Source organism: Theobroma umbraticum, unplaced genomic scaffold, assembly GCF_002168275.2.
Source record: "Theobroma umbraticum cultivar Fairchild unplaced genomic scaffold, ASM216827v3 scaffold_81.0, whole genome shotgun sequence".
Classification (NCBI taxonomy): domain Eukaryota; kingdom Viridiplantae; phylum Streptophyta; class Magnoliopsida; order Malvales; family Malvaceae; genus Theobroma; species Theobroma umbraticum.
Genome location: NW_018397268.1, coordinates 2,971,820 through 2,988,461, shown reverse-complemented (window position 1 = coordinate 2,988,461; position 16,642 = coordinate 2,971,820). Strand labels below are relative to the sequence as shown.

General features: G+C 30.3%; 1 protein-coding gene across 2 annotated transcripts; it reads left to right on the top strand.

Moving 5' to 3' along the window:
* Positions 1 to 9,228: 9,228 nt before the first annotated feature.
* LOC110425302 (putative serine/threonine-protein kinase) lies at positions 9,229 to 13,642 on the top strand. 2 transcript variants are annotated; one of them, XM_021440179.1, is made up of 6 exons: positions 9,229 to 9,434; positions 10,092 to 10,207; positions 10,719 to 10,929; positions 11,212 to 11,449; positions 11,800 to 11,950; positions 13,144 to 13,642. In XM_021440179.1, exons 1-6 carry the CDS (start codon positions 9,353 to 9,355, stop codon positions 13,450 to 13,452), a joined length of 1,107 nt encoding a protein of 368 aa, XP_021295854.1. In that variant the 5' UTR covers positions 9,229 to 9,352; the 3' UTR covers positions 13,453 to 13,642. The 2 variants fall into 2 exon arrangements, with proteins under 2 accessions (XP_021295854.1, XP_021295855.1); XM_021440180.2 differs by lacking the exon at positions 9,229 to 9,434 and adding an exon at positions 9,472 to 9,855.
* Positions 13,643 to 16,642: the final 3,000 nt, after the last annotated feature.

Below are 16,642 nucleotides of genomic sequence, written 5' to 3'. Positions count from 1 at the left end.
TTACAAATTTACCACTTATCTTCGAGCAGATATATTGTTGTATTTTTTAATTTGGTCAAAAATAATCAAAAGTTAGGAGTAAAAGGAATATTGTCTTGAATATTGTTACTTTTAATCAAATTTAAAAGTACAATTATAAAAATTACGTTGATGCAAAAATATATAATAAATTTAATTTTTTATTCTAAGTAGAGTGGACCGCATGCAAAATTAGGTTGGGCCCTTTGTTCTTATTATCAGACTTAAAATTAGGCATGGATCAGATCCAACGATTGCCAGCATCCTATAAACCTAAGTCCGAACCTGACTTGGTTCGTCCATCTACATTATTTATTAGGGTAAAATATTTTATTATCTTTAATTTTTAATTATAATTACACATGGTTCATTAAATTACAAAATGAATATTCTGTCATCAATAGTTAAACAGCATTAATATTTAAGTTAAAATATCTAAAATATCTTTTTTTTTATCTTTTTAAATTCATCAATGATAGAATCTGAATTAGATCGATCAAAATTTTCAAGGAGCACCATATCCCAGGACCACTAAGATCAGTACTTCCCAAGGAGCACCACATTGGATGCTTCCACAATCTGGTACTCTAGCAAGAGATTCGGTCAGAGCAGGATTTAGCATAGGTCGAAGAAGAGGTAAGGAGTTGTTTTCATAAGAAAAAAAAATTAAAAATAAAAAAATAGTTTCACATAATGTGGTAATATTTTTTCAATATTATCATGTTATCAAATTAACAAAAATATTAATATTGGATTAACGGTTAGACTTACATGTCTAGTAAAAAATATTTTTTTAGATAAATTTTTTATTTTAAAAATTAATAAATTGATATAAAATTATGATTTAAAATTAAAAAAGTAAGAATATTTTATCTTATTTATTATGTTGAAATTAAAATTAAATAAATTTGTTATTAAAATCAAGTTTGGGCTTAGATTTCTAAAAGAAAGCCCATGCTCGAACCCAAGCCCCAAGCCGCACCAAGATGGACATATTAGTGAAGGCAAATAGCCAGCCTTTGGAAAATTCGAAGAGTCACTTTTTGCAAAATATTAAAATAAAAAAATATTATTTAAAAAAAATTATAAACCATTTTAAAAAATTTAAATAAATTTATATTCTTCACTTATATTCAATCAAGTCATTAAATTTTTATTTTGATCTAATATATCTTTATAAATAATAGATCATTATTACTCAAAACATTATTTATTATTTTATAATATTAATATGATTTGTTAATATATTTTAATAAATAATAATTTAATATATTAATATAATATAATTTTGTAATATTTTTTATTTTTTTTATCGACAATACGTTAGTTTGACGTATTATAAAAATTTTTTACAATACTATAAAATAGAAATAATAAACAAAGTATCCCAATAAATGTGGAGTCATTAAAATATTAGGGAATGGACAAGTGTCACGGGGTCATTACCCTCTCCTTCATAAACGCGCCTATAGAGGTGTGCAGCACATCCGCTTATAAGAAACCAAAGATCTCCCGTTTCTATCTGATGTGAGATAGAAGTACTTTTCTCGTGATACTCTCTCCCACCCGATTCCTGTAACGCCCTTGTTGTCATTGGCCATCATACCTACCCTAAGTCCCCCTAGGCTTAGGCGCTTGACGTAAGTCAGACAAGGTCCGATCCGCTCTGATATCACTTGTCACGGGGTCATTACCTTCTCCCCCATAAACGCGCTTATAGAAGTGTGCAGCACACTCGCTTATAAGGAGCCCAGGACCTCCCGTTTCTGTCCGATGTAGGATAGAGGCACTTTCCTAGTGACACAAGCCACTGGTTCCTGCATTTATTTAAAGGACAAAAGCGACAAAGAAAATCTATTGACAATCAGATATGTTATTTAATGCAATCCTCATTAAACAAAAAAATTCAAACGGCACCCATATACGCAACAACAAATCCATGACTGAGTTCAAAATTTTTCAACCAATTAAGTGTGAGTTTCTTTTCTATGGACTAATTAAGTCTTCATAAACTCTTCAATCAATTTTTTTGCTTTGAATTTTTCAAGTACCAAGTTAAAATTTCTTCCTTTTCTTATTTTTTTCCTAATTAAATTTTAGACTCTGCCTTTGCTTAGTATTAATTAAGTCATTGCAATCTTCTGGTCAAATTGATTCTTCCAGAAGTAAATCGAAAAGGGTTTTGTTTTTTCTTTTTAAATATTTTTCAATTCAAGAAGGATCACATGATTCACAATATTTTCGAATCCATTTCAATTATCTTTGTGAATAAATTAATATTCTTCTCTAAAAATATACAACAAAGATATTCAAGAATTTGTCTTTTTTTTATTTTATATATTTATTATTAAGTTAAATATATGAGTTCCCGCTTCATCGAGAATAAATAAGTTTGACTATATCTAATCATTTTATAACATGATTCAAAACAAAAAAAAAATTATTATAATTCTCAGTTACATAAAGATATATTCACAAATGTGTACACATGTGATTGATTGTGTATTTATGAGTTAATGAAAGGATAATTATAAAAACCAATTTTGTTCAATTATTGTAATTCTCTTAAGTATTCTTGTTATTGAAAAATTGGGTATATAGTAATATATATTTTTTTAAGAATCTAATATATTATATTGAATCCATTTTCAGCTACACAAAAGTGGCAATTTGGCATTGTGCTATTATGAAAATATTATTAAAATAAAATCTTCATTAATTATAAGAATTAATTAAGTTTATTCAACACCCATTTAAAACAACATAAATCAAACCCAAGAATGAGTTCAAATTTACAAGCAATTATTGAATTTCAACAGCCTTTGAATTGATCCAAGCCTTCAAGAATGTGAACCAATAATTACTTAACTTCAAGGAGGGAAAAAGTTAGAATTTGTTTTTTATGTTTTTTTCTAAGTACGTTACCTAACTTTATAGAGTCTGCTGTTTGTTTGATCAGAAAATTAAGTCATTTGCCATCTTCTAGTCAAATTTTTCAAGGAGAAAAACCAAAAATTACTTAACTTCAAGGAGGGAAAAAGTTAGAATTTGTTTTTTATGTTTTTTTCTAAGTACTTTACCTAACTTTATAGAGTCTGCTGTTTGTTTGATCAGAAAATTAAGTCATTTGCCATCTTCTAGTCAAAATTTTAAAGGAGAAGAATATTCTTCAATTTAACAAATTAAGATTATAATTCACTAAGACTTAAAAATTACAATTGAATAAGTTATCATCCACCAATCTCTCTCTCTCTCTGTTTTTCCTCTTGTCTCCATTTTCAAAGTTGGAATCTGTCCAATTCCTTCCTCTATGTATTTATCCATTTCCTTATCTCTTTACCTTGCAGGATGGACTTTGAAGTTTGAAAGTAAGCATGCATCTAACATTAATATCAAAGAAAGAGTTTCTTCTTGTTCTTCTTGTACTCTATAATGAGCAATTAGTATTGAGATACCATGATAGAATTATGGATATTAGTAGAGTTGTTTTCTACATTTGAATATTTGATTTAATAATAAATACTTGTATGCTCTTATTCAAAAAAGTCTGAATATGAATCTTCTTCACTTCAATAAAAGGATAGAGTTGGTCATAATTGGTATTTAAAAAGTAAAATGCTAAAAAAAGCCTTTAAATTATTTTAAAAAATTTAAATAAACTTTTATTCTTTTATTATGTTCAATTAAATTCTTATATTTTTATTTTAGATCACATGAGCCTTTATGATTAATGTTTAATTAATTATCATTAATTAAAATATCATTTGTCATTTTATATTCACATGAGATTAACATGACGCTAATGTGGAGAGTAAAAAATATTACATGACCATGTTATCATGCTGTATTAACATTTCATATCGTTATCAATTATAATATATTAGTATATTACGTTTGTGTCATATGACATAAAAAAATAATAAATGATTTTTTGAAAAAATAAATAATTAATTATAAAGACTTATTTAATTCAAATTAAAAATGTAATAACTTATTTGACTGAAAATAAAATATAAAAATTTTATTAAATGTAATAAAAATATAAAAATTTATTTAATAATTTATACTCATTTAAAATCATTATTTTAATTTTTTATCATTGGAGCTATGCAACCTAGGATGCAACTCCGTTCCTAGCCACAAAACCTGAATACGAAACTACCTAATCACATGGTTGCTGCTTTTTTTCTTTATCAAATACTAATAAATGTTTTAATTTTTTATTTTAAATGAAGGCCAATACAGCAAAGGAGGAAAGCTGGCCGCGGGAATAGCAATTGACGAAGTCACAAAAAATAAAAATCAAAGTTGTAAGACTATGTCCTACATAAATATATAAATAAAAAAAATTATAAGCAAATGGGTGATCAAAGTTGTAGGACTCGCTTGGACAGTTGTACCTTGACTGACTGAGTATTCCTCGTTTGTTTCTTTTGAATGGACCATACCATACCATACCATCATTGAGTTGAGTTGAATTTTTGGAGAACAAGCCTTTGGGTTTTGTTCAAACTTAAGCCATACCTCAATAATTCATTTCACCAAGTTCGACCTGGTATTATGTTTTTTTCCCAAATTTCTTTTTTATTTCTTTAATGGGGGACTAATAATTGGTTGGCATTAAGGAATATTTAATTTGTGATCATCAAGCATTTTCTTTGACCTTTTTGTAATTAAATAATCTTGAATTCGAGTATAGATGATAACCCATATAAGATACAATATGAAAGAAAATCTGTGGCTAAGGAATAATATTAATAAAATTATTCTCTCTCAATACCCTATCTTTAGTTAATTGATCAAAAACTCCATTTGCACTTCTCAAAGTATGAATGATTTTTCAATTAATTATCTTCCTTTTAAAAAATTCAATTTTGAGCAACCGGTTTTTATAATTCCACGATGCACTATTCGAATCACTAACTTACTTAATAATGCTAATAGAATTAGTCTCAATTAGTAATTAATTAGTAGACTACCATCTAGATAATACAAAAAATTTTAATATCAAGAGTAGAACCAACAATTCTCGACCATTTAGCACGAGCCCAAGCAGCAACACGAATCTTTACTAAATCAAAGACTTGATCTAAAACCCAAAACTTTCCTCTAATCACAATCTCATTCTTAAACAACCACACATGACAAAGAATAACAAAAAAAAAAAAAAAAAAAAAAAAAAGGAACATATTTCACAACCCTTTACTAGCCTCCTTAAACACCACTCCTTTCCAAGCAATAAGGAAAGTCCTAACATTCCCTCATAAAGACCATTGAACACATCATAAATTAAACCACAAACCCCAAAGTTTTCAAGTCTCACGACAATTGAATAATAGGTGTCCAACTATCTCTAACTCTCTATATTACAAATAACACATATACCCTTACTTCTACTTAAACATCCCCTCCTTAATACTTCACTCTTGACCGTCACACTACCATGCATAATTTGCCATGCAAAGTTATTGGATTAAGTACCACCTATTTAATCAAGCTTTTGGGATCGCTCTCAATTAGAAGTTCGTCATTGGAGGCCTATGTCAAGACTGTGAACGCTACAAACACCTCTTTTATAGCAAGAAGCTCGACAAGATTTGGGTCCCCTTAACTTGTAGCCTTAGAAAATGCACCCTTGATCACTATAAATTCATTACATAGGACACCCCAATGTTAATTTTTGCAAATACCCCTTAATCACATCATCGACATTGAATTTATGCCAACCTCTTGGAGGACATTTCCGCAAAACCAATTTCTTTTACACTTTCGCTATACTCAGTGGCTTCTGTAATTATAAGGAATCTACAGATATCCAAAACTGATTTGTTCTCCTCTTGCCATTTGGACTTGGCTTACCATGAGGTTCTGAGTTTAATTAATTCAAACACTAGGAGTCTTATCCCACACTATCCTTTTAAAGATAAGCACATTTCGGAATAACCAAACAGACCAAACGATAGGGAAAAACACCATTCACCAAATCTTCTCTTTCCCAAGAGTGCTAATTATGTCATTTCATATCAAGAAAAATGAGATAGCCTCTCCCAAAACTACCCAAACTATCCCCTAAGCATTACACCAAAGCTTCCATAATTTCCACAACTCATCACAAGTAAATAACAAATGGTTAACCATCTTGTTCTCCATATTACATAAAACACTAGTTCAAATTTGACCGCCACCTCCCCTTTAAGGATTTACCAACAAAAATTTTCAATTTGAAGAGGTACAAACCCGACCCATGCCATCTTTCATATTGTCATGTTTGACTCACTGCTTTCGAATATAAAAGGATTTTGTTGTGTAGTACAATTTGTAGAGCCTTTCCAAATCAATTTATCCACCATCATCGAGTTGAAAAATGCATCTTTAATGCATTCATAAAATTGATTCCAAATCCCTATTTCCCTATCAAAAACACTTTTGCTCAATGCAATATCCCACAATCACTCATTATTTATCCAATTGCCGAATTCATTGATGGTATTGGTCTTGTTAACCACTAGGGCAAAGATTCTTGGGAATGTCATACGAAGAATTGTACCATCAATCCATTCATCATCCCAAAATGTAATATTGCTTCCGTTGCAAACAACAATGCCAATACTAAAAAAAGATCTCATTTAGGGTTAGTGGGCTAATAATATTTCTCCATATCGAGAATGCCCTCTTGCCACTACCAATTTGAGGTAATAGCCTTTGTCATTCCCTACCATTTTTTTCCACAATGATTGTACGCCACAAGCTATTGTGCTTGTGATCATACCTTCAAATCCATTTATTAAAAAATACTTTATTTTTAAGTTAAAGATCCATGATTCCAAGCCCCCACCATCTTTATAATTGCATATCGACCCTCAATTTACGAGGTGGATTCTACTTTTATCCATTATTCCAATCAACAATAACCTCATATAGATTTTATTTTTATAATTTACTTTTCTGGAAATTAATCTTTAAATCCCACACCACTCGGAAACATCTTAAAACCCTTTTCATGTTGATCACACTGTCTATTTTGGTTTACTAAAAATCATTATATCATTTGTGTACTGCAGATGAGATACCATCAAGCCAATATTCTCAATCTCAATTTACATAGCCCAATGACCAAATAATGCCTTGTTCATAAGCACATTGAAAACCTCTGTCACCAAATTGAACAAGAAAAAAGATAGCAAACACCCCTGTCTAAGTCCTCAACCCCATTGTGAATTGCCTCGTAAGTGTTGCATTTACAAGAACCGATACAAGAGCTGTAGATATACATGGCCTCATCCTTTTTCTCCATTGATTTCATAATCTCATCTTACACATCACAAACTCAAGGAAACCCTAATCCATGATCTGTTTGCATTTAATGAACGCGAACTAATTGTACTCTGCAACCTCCTCAATCACTTGCCTTAGATGATTTGCAAGCACATTGACCATAATTTTGTAAACACTATCCACTAGACTAATTGATCTATACTTATTCAAGGCATTTGGATTAGCGCATTTAATAATGAGTGTAATAAAGGAAATATTAATGCGCTCCTCAAAGATGTAGGATCAAAGAAATCCATCAAATAACCCGTCACTTCCCTTCTAATTGTCTTCCCCTAATATTTGAAAAAAATTAACATTCAACCCATCTAACCCCAGTGCCTTGTTACCATCACATTTTGAAATCACCTCCCACACTTTCTCTTCAGAGAATGACCTCTCGAAAAAGGTAGCTTTCTGTTCCTAGAGAAACTTGAAGTTATATTCCATGTCCATAAGAGGTTCAACCTTCCTATGACTGTATAAGTCCTCAAAAAACTTTGCCACTTCCTCTGTTATAAACCTTGGGTTTTCCACCACCTTATCTCGTATTGATAACTGGTTGATGAAGTTACAACTCCTCCTAACCGAAGCCAATGTATGACGAAATTTAACATTCCAATCACCTTTTAAAATCCACTTCACTCTCGATTTTTGCTACCACGACATCTCCTCCGCCAGGTAAAACGACCATAACTCTGTCCTCAATTTCCAAAATTTCCACCCTAATATTCTCATCCCTTGTCCCCTGGCTGCCACCTAACGTTCTTCTCTTAAATCACCTCCTCAAGCCTTGTGATTCTCTCGTGCGTGTTCCCAAACTTCGTCTGCTGCCATCCCTTGATGAGGGGTTTAACAGATCCCAGCTCATGCCAAATTCTACCTTCCCTGTTTTTATACTCCCACTCTCCTCCTATGTTGCTTTAAAGGTATTTAATGTCAATGAAATGATCATAGAACTATTTATTATTAGATATTATTTTCTCTCCTTTGTACCTTGATCTATTTAACTTTCTGATTTATCCAAAAAAATTAAAAAATAATAGTCATGAGTGAGAGAGATAACTATCCAAATCAATCCAAAACATGAATTAATCACGTTTAAGAGAATAAGGCATAGCCAAATATATATGTATATGCATTCGTGTAAAAGAGACAAACTTGAGCGTTGAGGTTTGGTTGTAGAATTTATTGACAAAATTATTTTAATACAAATGAGTGGCCTCAGCCAATCAAAGCCAAAGATGCCACCAATTGCAGATTCTGCTGCATCAAGAAAAACATTATAATGAAATTATAAAATTGAAAAACAAAATTATGATATAATATCTTACTGTGCATCTAAAATCATATATACAATTAAAACAGGTCGAATAAATCCATGAATTTATAATCTCTTAGTAATAAATTTGTTCTTATTGCTCAATCCAAGGCTCTATATTGACCATATATAGACTTTTCGAACTATTCCTGCTTGTATTTAGACTTTCTTATACTGTGACATTGGCTCTAAATATGTTTGGTCTCCATCAGGAAGTCAACATACTAAAAAAACTAAATAAAACTAAAAAATTAAAATCAAACTAGAGTATCAATTATATCAACATAGACAGCGGCCGCCTCCCCCACCCCCCACTTCCATGTTGATTGAATGCAATCCAAGGGTGTTAAACGCAAGTGAAGAAATAAACATAGAGTGATCTCACCCATCCAAATTTGAGAAAAGGGATTTCCTCTAATTCTTGCCTTTCATTTATTGCATCATCCACGTTCTATTGATGACTGGACTGCATTTATTAAAAGTATCCAAGTTGAGAAAAGAAACTAATATTTTTGCTCCAATGATTGCTATATATAAAGGTGTGTTGAGCTTAACCTCAATCTGATATCTCTCTTCATCATTTTTTCTCTTCCATTTGATGTTCCAAGAATTCTGATGGATCATTATACAGATGAAAGCTTGAGTGCATAAATCCAATAGATATATATTTGAAGATATATCGAATATATTGCTTGAGTGATCATGAATTTTTGCCTTTCAAGCTTAAATTGTTTTTCTTTTTCTTCTTCTTCGTCAGAATCTTTTTCGAATCATAGCGAACAAGGTAGGTTGAGTACGAGAGTTTTAATTTATCCCTATTTTCAATCTTTCCATATTTTTCTTCTATATATCTTTGGGTTTGATATATATCTTAGCTTGGATATTTTTCTTTTTTCTTTTTTTTCAAACTAATATATATAATTTTAAGAGTATACAATGTCAAAATTTCCTCCTTTTTCTCTTTTTGCAAACCAACCTGGGATTCTCATTCAACTTTATCAGTCCCAAGTATGCAACATTATATAAATATAAATTTTATGTAATATACATATATATAATATTAAATTTCAAACCATTGAGATTAATACTTGAGAGTGGAAGAAGTAAGAGGATAGGCCACAACAATAAATGTTATCGGTGAGCCGGTGCAATGTCTAAGGGGAATGAATGCAGCCCTTTTCTAATAGCAATAAATATACATACAGGTTTTTTTTCTACTATTAGATTTTAAAGTATTTTATATCTTTTCTAGTTGACTTTATATATATATATATATATATATATATATATGTATATATTACTCATGCCTCATGGGTCACATAATTAATTATATTTATTTTATTTGATTATTTTTTAAAAAATAATATTATTTATTTTTATCAATTTGGGACTTCGATTTATGCAATAGTTTGTTAATTTGGCCAACTACTCGTGGCTCCAGATTCTCAAACTCTTCGAAACCTTCATGCCTTCTTGTATGATGAATTGAAAATCGCCACTGATGGGTTTCGATCTTCCAATAAAATTGGTGAAGGTGGATTTGGTTCTGTCTATAAGGTAGTTTTCCTCCCTTTTCATACGTTTTTCTTCTAAAATTCATTTTTTTTATTTTTTAAAAAAAACGAAAATCTCATATATTAATTAAATTGAGATTACACAAATGTCAAAGAACTTATAATCATGACAAATACCTATATACATTACTTAAAATCATATCAAAATTTTTTTTTTTTGCAGACTTACCTCATTATAACTAACTTAATTAATCATAACACAAATAATTTTATTTGTCAGACTTAAATCTGACCTGATATAATAGACTTTATATCATTGTTAGGTGGTTTTCATTAATTAATCACATTCTTATTGGGTATAATTAGTGGTATTATTTGGTTATATCATATTATCATGGAATTTTTTTTTAATTATATCATAGACGTAGAGGGAGAAAAATTTGCATTTTTCTATTTGAGCCGCCTTGGTGGGGTTGGAACCTACTTCCACTTTCAGGGACTTCAAACTTAAGCATGCTTTGGCTAACAATATTGTTGTGATTTGGACATTACAGGGGAGGCTCAAAGATGGAAGAACAGTAGCTGTTAAAGTGTTATCAGTGGAATCAAAGCAAGGAGACAGGGAATTCATGTCTGAAATAGTCTCACTATCCAATATAAGCCATGCAAACCTTGTTAAGCTCCTTGGTGGCTGCATTGATGGACCCTCTAGAATTCTTGTTTATGAGTACATGGAAAACAATAGCCTGGCTCAAGTCTTGCTAGGTAGGCTCTGTTCTTTCTTCCCATTTCTTCTTCTTTCTCTTTTTCACATACATAGGGAAGCCCGTTGGGCTTGAACAGTACAAAATAAAGTAAATCTTTGATGATATTAAACAAAAAAAATTACACAGTCCCTCAAATTTAAAATCTCTATCCAAATCCTGCTTCATATTTTACCGATTGAACCAAAAAAAAAAGTCCATATTGTTAAAAGAATAGTGCAATGACTTAATATATGCATTTGTTTGATTTTTTTGTGCAAAAATGTTGTTCTATATATGCTAGGAGGGGAGAAAATTAGAGCAAACCTTAGTTGGAAATCAAGGAAGGAAATTGCTCTAGGGATTGCTCAAGCCCTTGCCTATATTCATGAGGAGGTCAAGCCACATATTGTGCATCGAGATATCAAACTTAGCAATATACTCTTGGATCAAAATTTCACTCCCAAAATTTCAGACTTTGGTCTCTCAAGACTATTTTCCGAGAATGTCACTCACCTTAGTACAGGAGTAGCCGGCACACTGTAAGTATCTCTTCTTCTAAGCAATATTTCAATTACTCTCCTTTTTCCCATCATAAAGTTGTCATAAATTATTTTTTTTTAAATCTTTGAATGAAGTACTTTTCAGATATATAATTTTTTCAAAATTCAATTGAAATAAAAATATTTAAATTAATGTCGGCCAAAATAGAACGAAAAAAAAAAAGTCAAAATGTGACAACACTTTCGTGCAGGGCAGGTGGAACAGAGTGGCTCGAAATTAAGCTTCTTTTCAGTTCAGAAAAGACTTTAATTTATTTTTCTTTTTTCATTTTAGATAAAAGGGTTTCTAATTAACCCTTTTTTTTTTTTTTTTTGCTTTTGTATCGAAGAGGGTATCTTGCTCCAGAGTATGCTGTAAGCGGACACTTGACACGAAAATCAGATGTATATAGTTTTGGAGTGTTGCTTCTAGAGATCGTGAGTGGACGAACAGCAATAGACTTCGATGTAGAACTGGGAGAGTTCTTCCTTGTTGAGAAGGTATACGTTCTTAATTATTTCTACATTTATGAGAGATAAATTGAAAGGTTGCAAAACAATACTTTATATTAGTTTTCTGTCTAACAAAAAATTAGAGATTTGATTGACATTTTTGTGAATTTTTATTTTTATTAATAAAAATTTAAATGCTTTTTTTTAAAAAAAATTACACAGTAAAAAATCATAATTCATTCGTTAAAATTTTTATAGGAGGTAAATGTAACATTTATTTGTAATTTCTCAATTCTCACTGTATTGTTATTCCATTAAAAAAACAAATAACTTATTTTTCTTTTTCATCAAAATATATGATTATAATAGTTAAGTAGTTAGGGAGCTTTAATTTTATATCATTATTATTATTATTATTATGATATATTATTATATTGTATTAAATTTATATCTATCTCTGACAATGATTGGTTTTTATATACGCAGAAGAACTGGCTCTTGTTTTTATTTTTTCGTGTTACTCTCTTTCTTTATATCTATCTATTTATTTATTTATTTATTTATTCATTCATATGCTAATATTGTGCCAAAACTACATTAACATTAGTGAAAAGAATTATTAAAAAAACACAAAACAGAAGTGGAAAGGGCTCACCCACTACCACCAACCTCAAATTCTAGACTAGGCTTCAATAACTATGTAATTTCATTTCTTTTTCATTTCCTTTAATTAATTTTCTCTTAATTAAGAGGGACAAAGGGATAAGTCTAGTATCCTATAAATTGCGTCATGTTAAGTAATGGGACAATTTTATTTTATTTTGTATATATATATATATATATATATTATGTTGACAGTATGACACCTTAACAAACCTTTTGATGATGATATATAGACCTGCCCACCATTCAAATTTATTTGCGGTCATAATTTATAGCAGTTGATTGAATTTTCTTTGTCCATAAAGTGGCTTTTGACTACGTTTTACATACACAAGAAAGATATGGCAATGAAGACTTGTGAGCCAAATCTTGCAAAGGTTAAATCAGTGACCATTCTTTTGTCAATTCATTCATGGGGTCTCGCGGATTTGGTTGCTCATCCACCAATTGCCGCCACCACTTAGACATTTGCATGTTCACAAGCTTGATTTGTCCTGAAAAGCAAACAGATTATTAGAGCAAATATTGTAATGAAATTAAATCATGCTTTAATTGATTAATTCAATGCATGCATGCAGGCATGGGAGATGTACAAATCGAACCAGCTGCTGCAGCTGGTGGATCCTGTGCTGAAAGGGAGCATCTCATCAGGGCAAGAAGTTGTTCATTTCCTGAAGGTGGGGTTGCTGTGTGTGCAGGAGAAATGTGGGCTTCGGCCTTACATGTCGAAGGCGTTTAAGATGATGTGCGATGGAATAGACATGGATGATTTGCAGATATCAAAGCCAGGGCTCATTACCAGTATCATGGATGTCAAAATAGGAAACAGACGTTCCTCATCACCAAGCTTTACCAGAATGTTAAGCCCTCAGTTACAAACTAGATAAATCAACTAGGATTTTTACATTGATTTTCCTTAGTTATCTCCTCTCTCTCTCTCTCTCTCTTTTTTGGGTGTTTATTCCAACTCTTGATAGATTGTAAATAGTTTTTTGGGGCCAAACCCAAAGTACCAATGTTAATTTTTGTGCAAAATCACCACCGATTTTATATATTATAATAAATCTTTATACTCAATATACATGGAGAAATATTCCAAGCAACACAATTAGTATTAGTGTTTCTATATATATCCACATTCTAAAGCTATTTTGATGGATGTTTTTTACTTCAAAAGAACATAACAAGTAGCCATATCATAACACCAGATTCTACAGCACCCCTATACCCCCAACAGGATTGTAATCCCACGATAACAAAGTAACCCATGGCATCTCACAGGTAGTTAAACCCCAGACAACCCAGAAACAAGGTACAAGAACAAGTGGCCTATATCATCCTCCCCATGCAATAAAGTCCAATATGCCCAATGAGGCAGAGAACCATACGAAACAGCGAACCCATGACAAAGCAACCCTGGAATCATTTTAAGGCCAACATAAGGAGAGGAAGCAAACATTTGCAGTGCATGTTTGATAGCTATTAACTCTGCATAGTTGGAATCCTGCACTCCGAAAGGGTCCAAATAAGAGTCCCACAACCGACCCCCCTTCACACGGTTCCTCAATACCCCGCCACATCCTGCCAAAACCCCACGATTTAAATGGGATTTGATACGAATTCCAAGGTTTAATGACAAATTAGTACTGAAAACAAATGGAAATTTGGATCTATCATTTCTAAGAACAATACATAACCTAAGCCCTGGTGTACGAATCAAACCAAATAAGGTTTTGAAGTTTTAAGCATCCAAGAAAAAGATGTTTAGATTCCATTGCTCATGAATGATCTCCAACATTTTAACTAAAAAAGAGAAACATGCATTTTCGAGGAGTTAATGCTAATTAAAACGTTCATCTTTGATCTGACAGAAAAAAAAATTAAGCTCAATTTTTGTATTTCAATTATTTCATCAAAATAGGTTAATCCCTCCACTTTTCCTTTTTTTCCTTTGAAAAATAGACTGATTATATTCAATAAAAATAGGAATAGCAGCAACCTAAACCATCATAACAAGCTTAATACTACTACTATTATCTCCACCTATACACCTTTCACCATAGTTATCGTTATCGTACAATACACTATGATTCTAATAGAAAATAATACATCTTTAGTTGTATCATATTTGATTAAATATCAAAAGTGTATTATACATACATGATAGATATTTTATAATACAGGACATATTGTATGATAAAGTTAATATACTTCTTTATAAGCTTAATTTTAATTAATTATTAAAAATTTTATTTTTTTATTATGTTTTGAATTGAAACATTAAGAATTATATTTTATGAGTTTCAATCTTTAGATTTTAAAGAAAAAAAATACTAAAAAATTGAAATCCCTTTTAATTTTAAAATGATAAATGTTATTTATTTTTTAATTAATAAATTAATATAACAAATATATATTTTATTTAAAAATCTAAATTATTAAGGAATATGTTAAAATTTTAAATTAAAAAAATTATCATCTTTTCAATTTACATCCTATAATCTCCAATTCTGTTACAAAATATAATATTTTTTGATTTTTTTTATTTTACATGCATAAAGTAAATGTCATTTATAATTAATTTTAAAATTTTTTACTACATTTTATAATACAATACCTCAATATTAAAAACTAAAATTTCAATACACGATACATATTTCAATTTAGTAACTATACTCTTGAATTCGATACTCTATCCAACCCCCTTCTCTCTCTGTACTGTCATGCTAGAAACAAGTAGCACAACTCTCGGGATCCCATCTTTTGCTAGTTGATCAGTCAAGTCATGCCTGCTAATCTGAAAGTATACAAGCTCAGATTGCAACATCTATACGCTCAGCTTCTAATTAAGGAGCAATCTTAGGGTTGAGGACTCGACATTAACTATAATCACTGTCAATCTACTAATTAACAGTAAGAATTAGACAGCATTGAAACAGCAGAGACAACGAACACACTTTCGTTTATTCTTAACTATTCTTCATGAATATTTTCTACTACGTCCTCCATATTAACATGTACTAGTATTTTATTTTAAATAATAATTATATATGAAATATAAATATTTATGAAGTTTAAAGTTAATTGTTTATAAATAAAATATAATTATATATATAATAATTAAAATTTTATAAACTATTCAATACTATTAAAATTAAGGAAAACATTTTTTAAATGAAAGTCATTCAATACAGTTAATATTTTTATATATTTATAAATTAAATAAATTTTATTAATATTAGTAATAAAAATATTAAAATGAAAATTTAAGAAAATTTAAGAATATAATGTATGAATATGATCATTTTCATCAATCAGAAAGTGTTTCAATATCCGTACTTATACATTATTGATATAGATCATTACACCTTATTAACACATATTTAAGCTACTTTCCACAAGTGAGGAATCCAAGAAAAAAGAGCAACTTTTTAAAATTAAGACACCATTTCTCTTTAAATCTTTTTTTTTTTTTTGGGGAAAGAATTGGAAATGCTCATACCCAAAAACCACTAAGCAGCAGGATATATACCTTTCTAAATAGAAGCTGCCAAAGGAGACTGAAGGAGCAAGTAAACTATTAATTTCTTTAAATATGAAAAATGTGATCATAGATTAATGTGCATAATACTCTCTACCCCAATTCCTACTCACTTTTCATTCAGTCAAACTCAATGAATTCTGGCCTGGCTCTCTAATTCTGGGGGTGGATTGGGTGACTAACCAAATATTATTCAAATATTAATTACTTGGTTGAAATTTTTTTGGCTTTTAGCTAAAGAAAGAAGGGATGATTTAAATGAGAAGACAGAAGAAACCCTACTTCCAAAACTCAGAGATTTTTTGGGCAAATCAATATCTTATATCTATTTATCTCTGCCCAAATTGTAAATAAATTTATGTTGTATGGAGGCAAATACAGTTGTGAACCTATGAACAAGGCTAGGGTACTTTTCTTCAGCCTAAACCATTGCCTTTAAATATAATACATGTCAAGTCCAATAAGCTTTATCCTGTTTGTAATGAGTAATTACTGACTAATGAGAAACTGATCAGTGTTTTTATTATTATTATTTT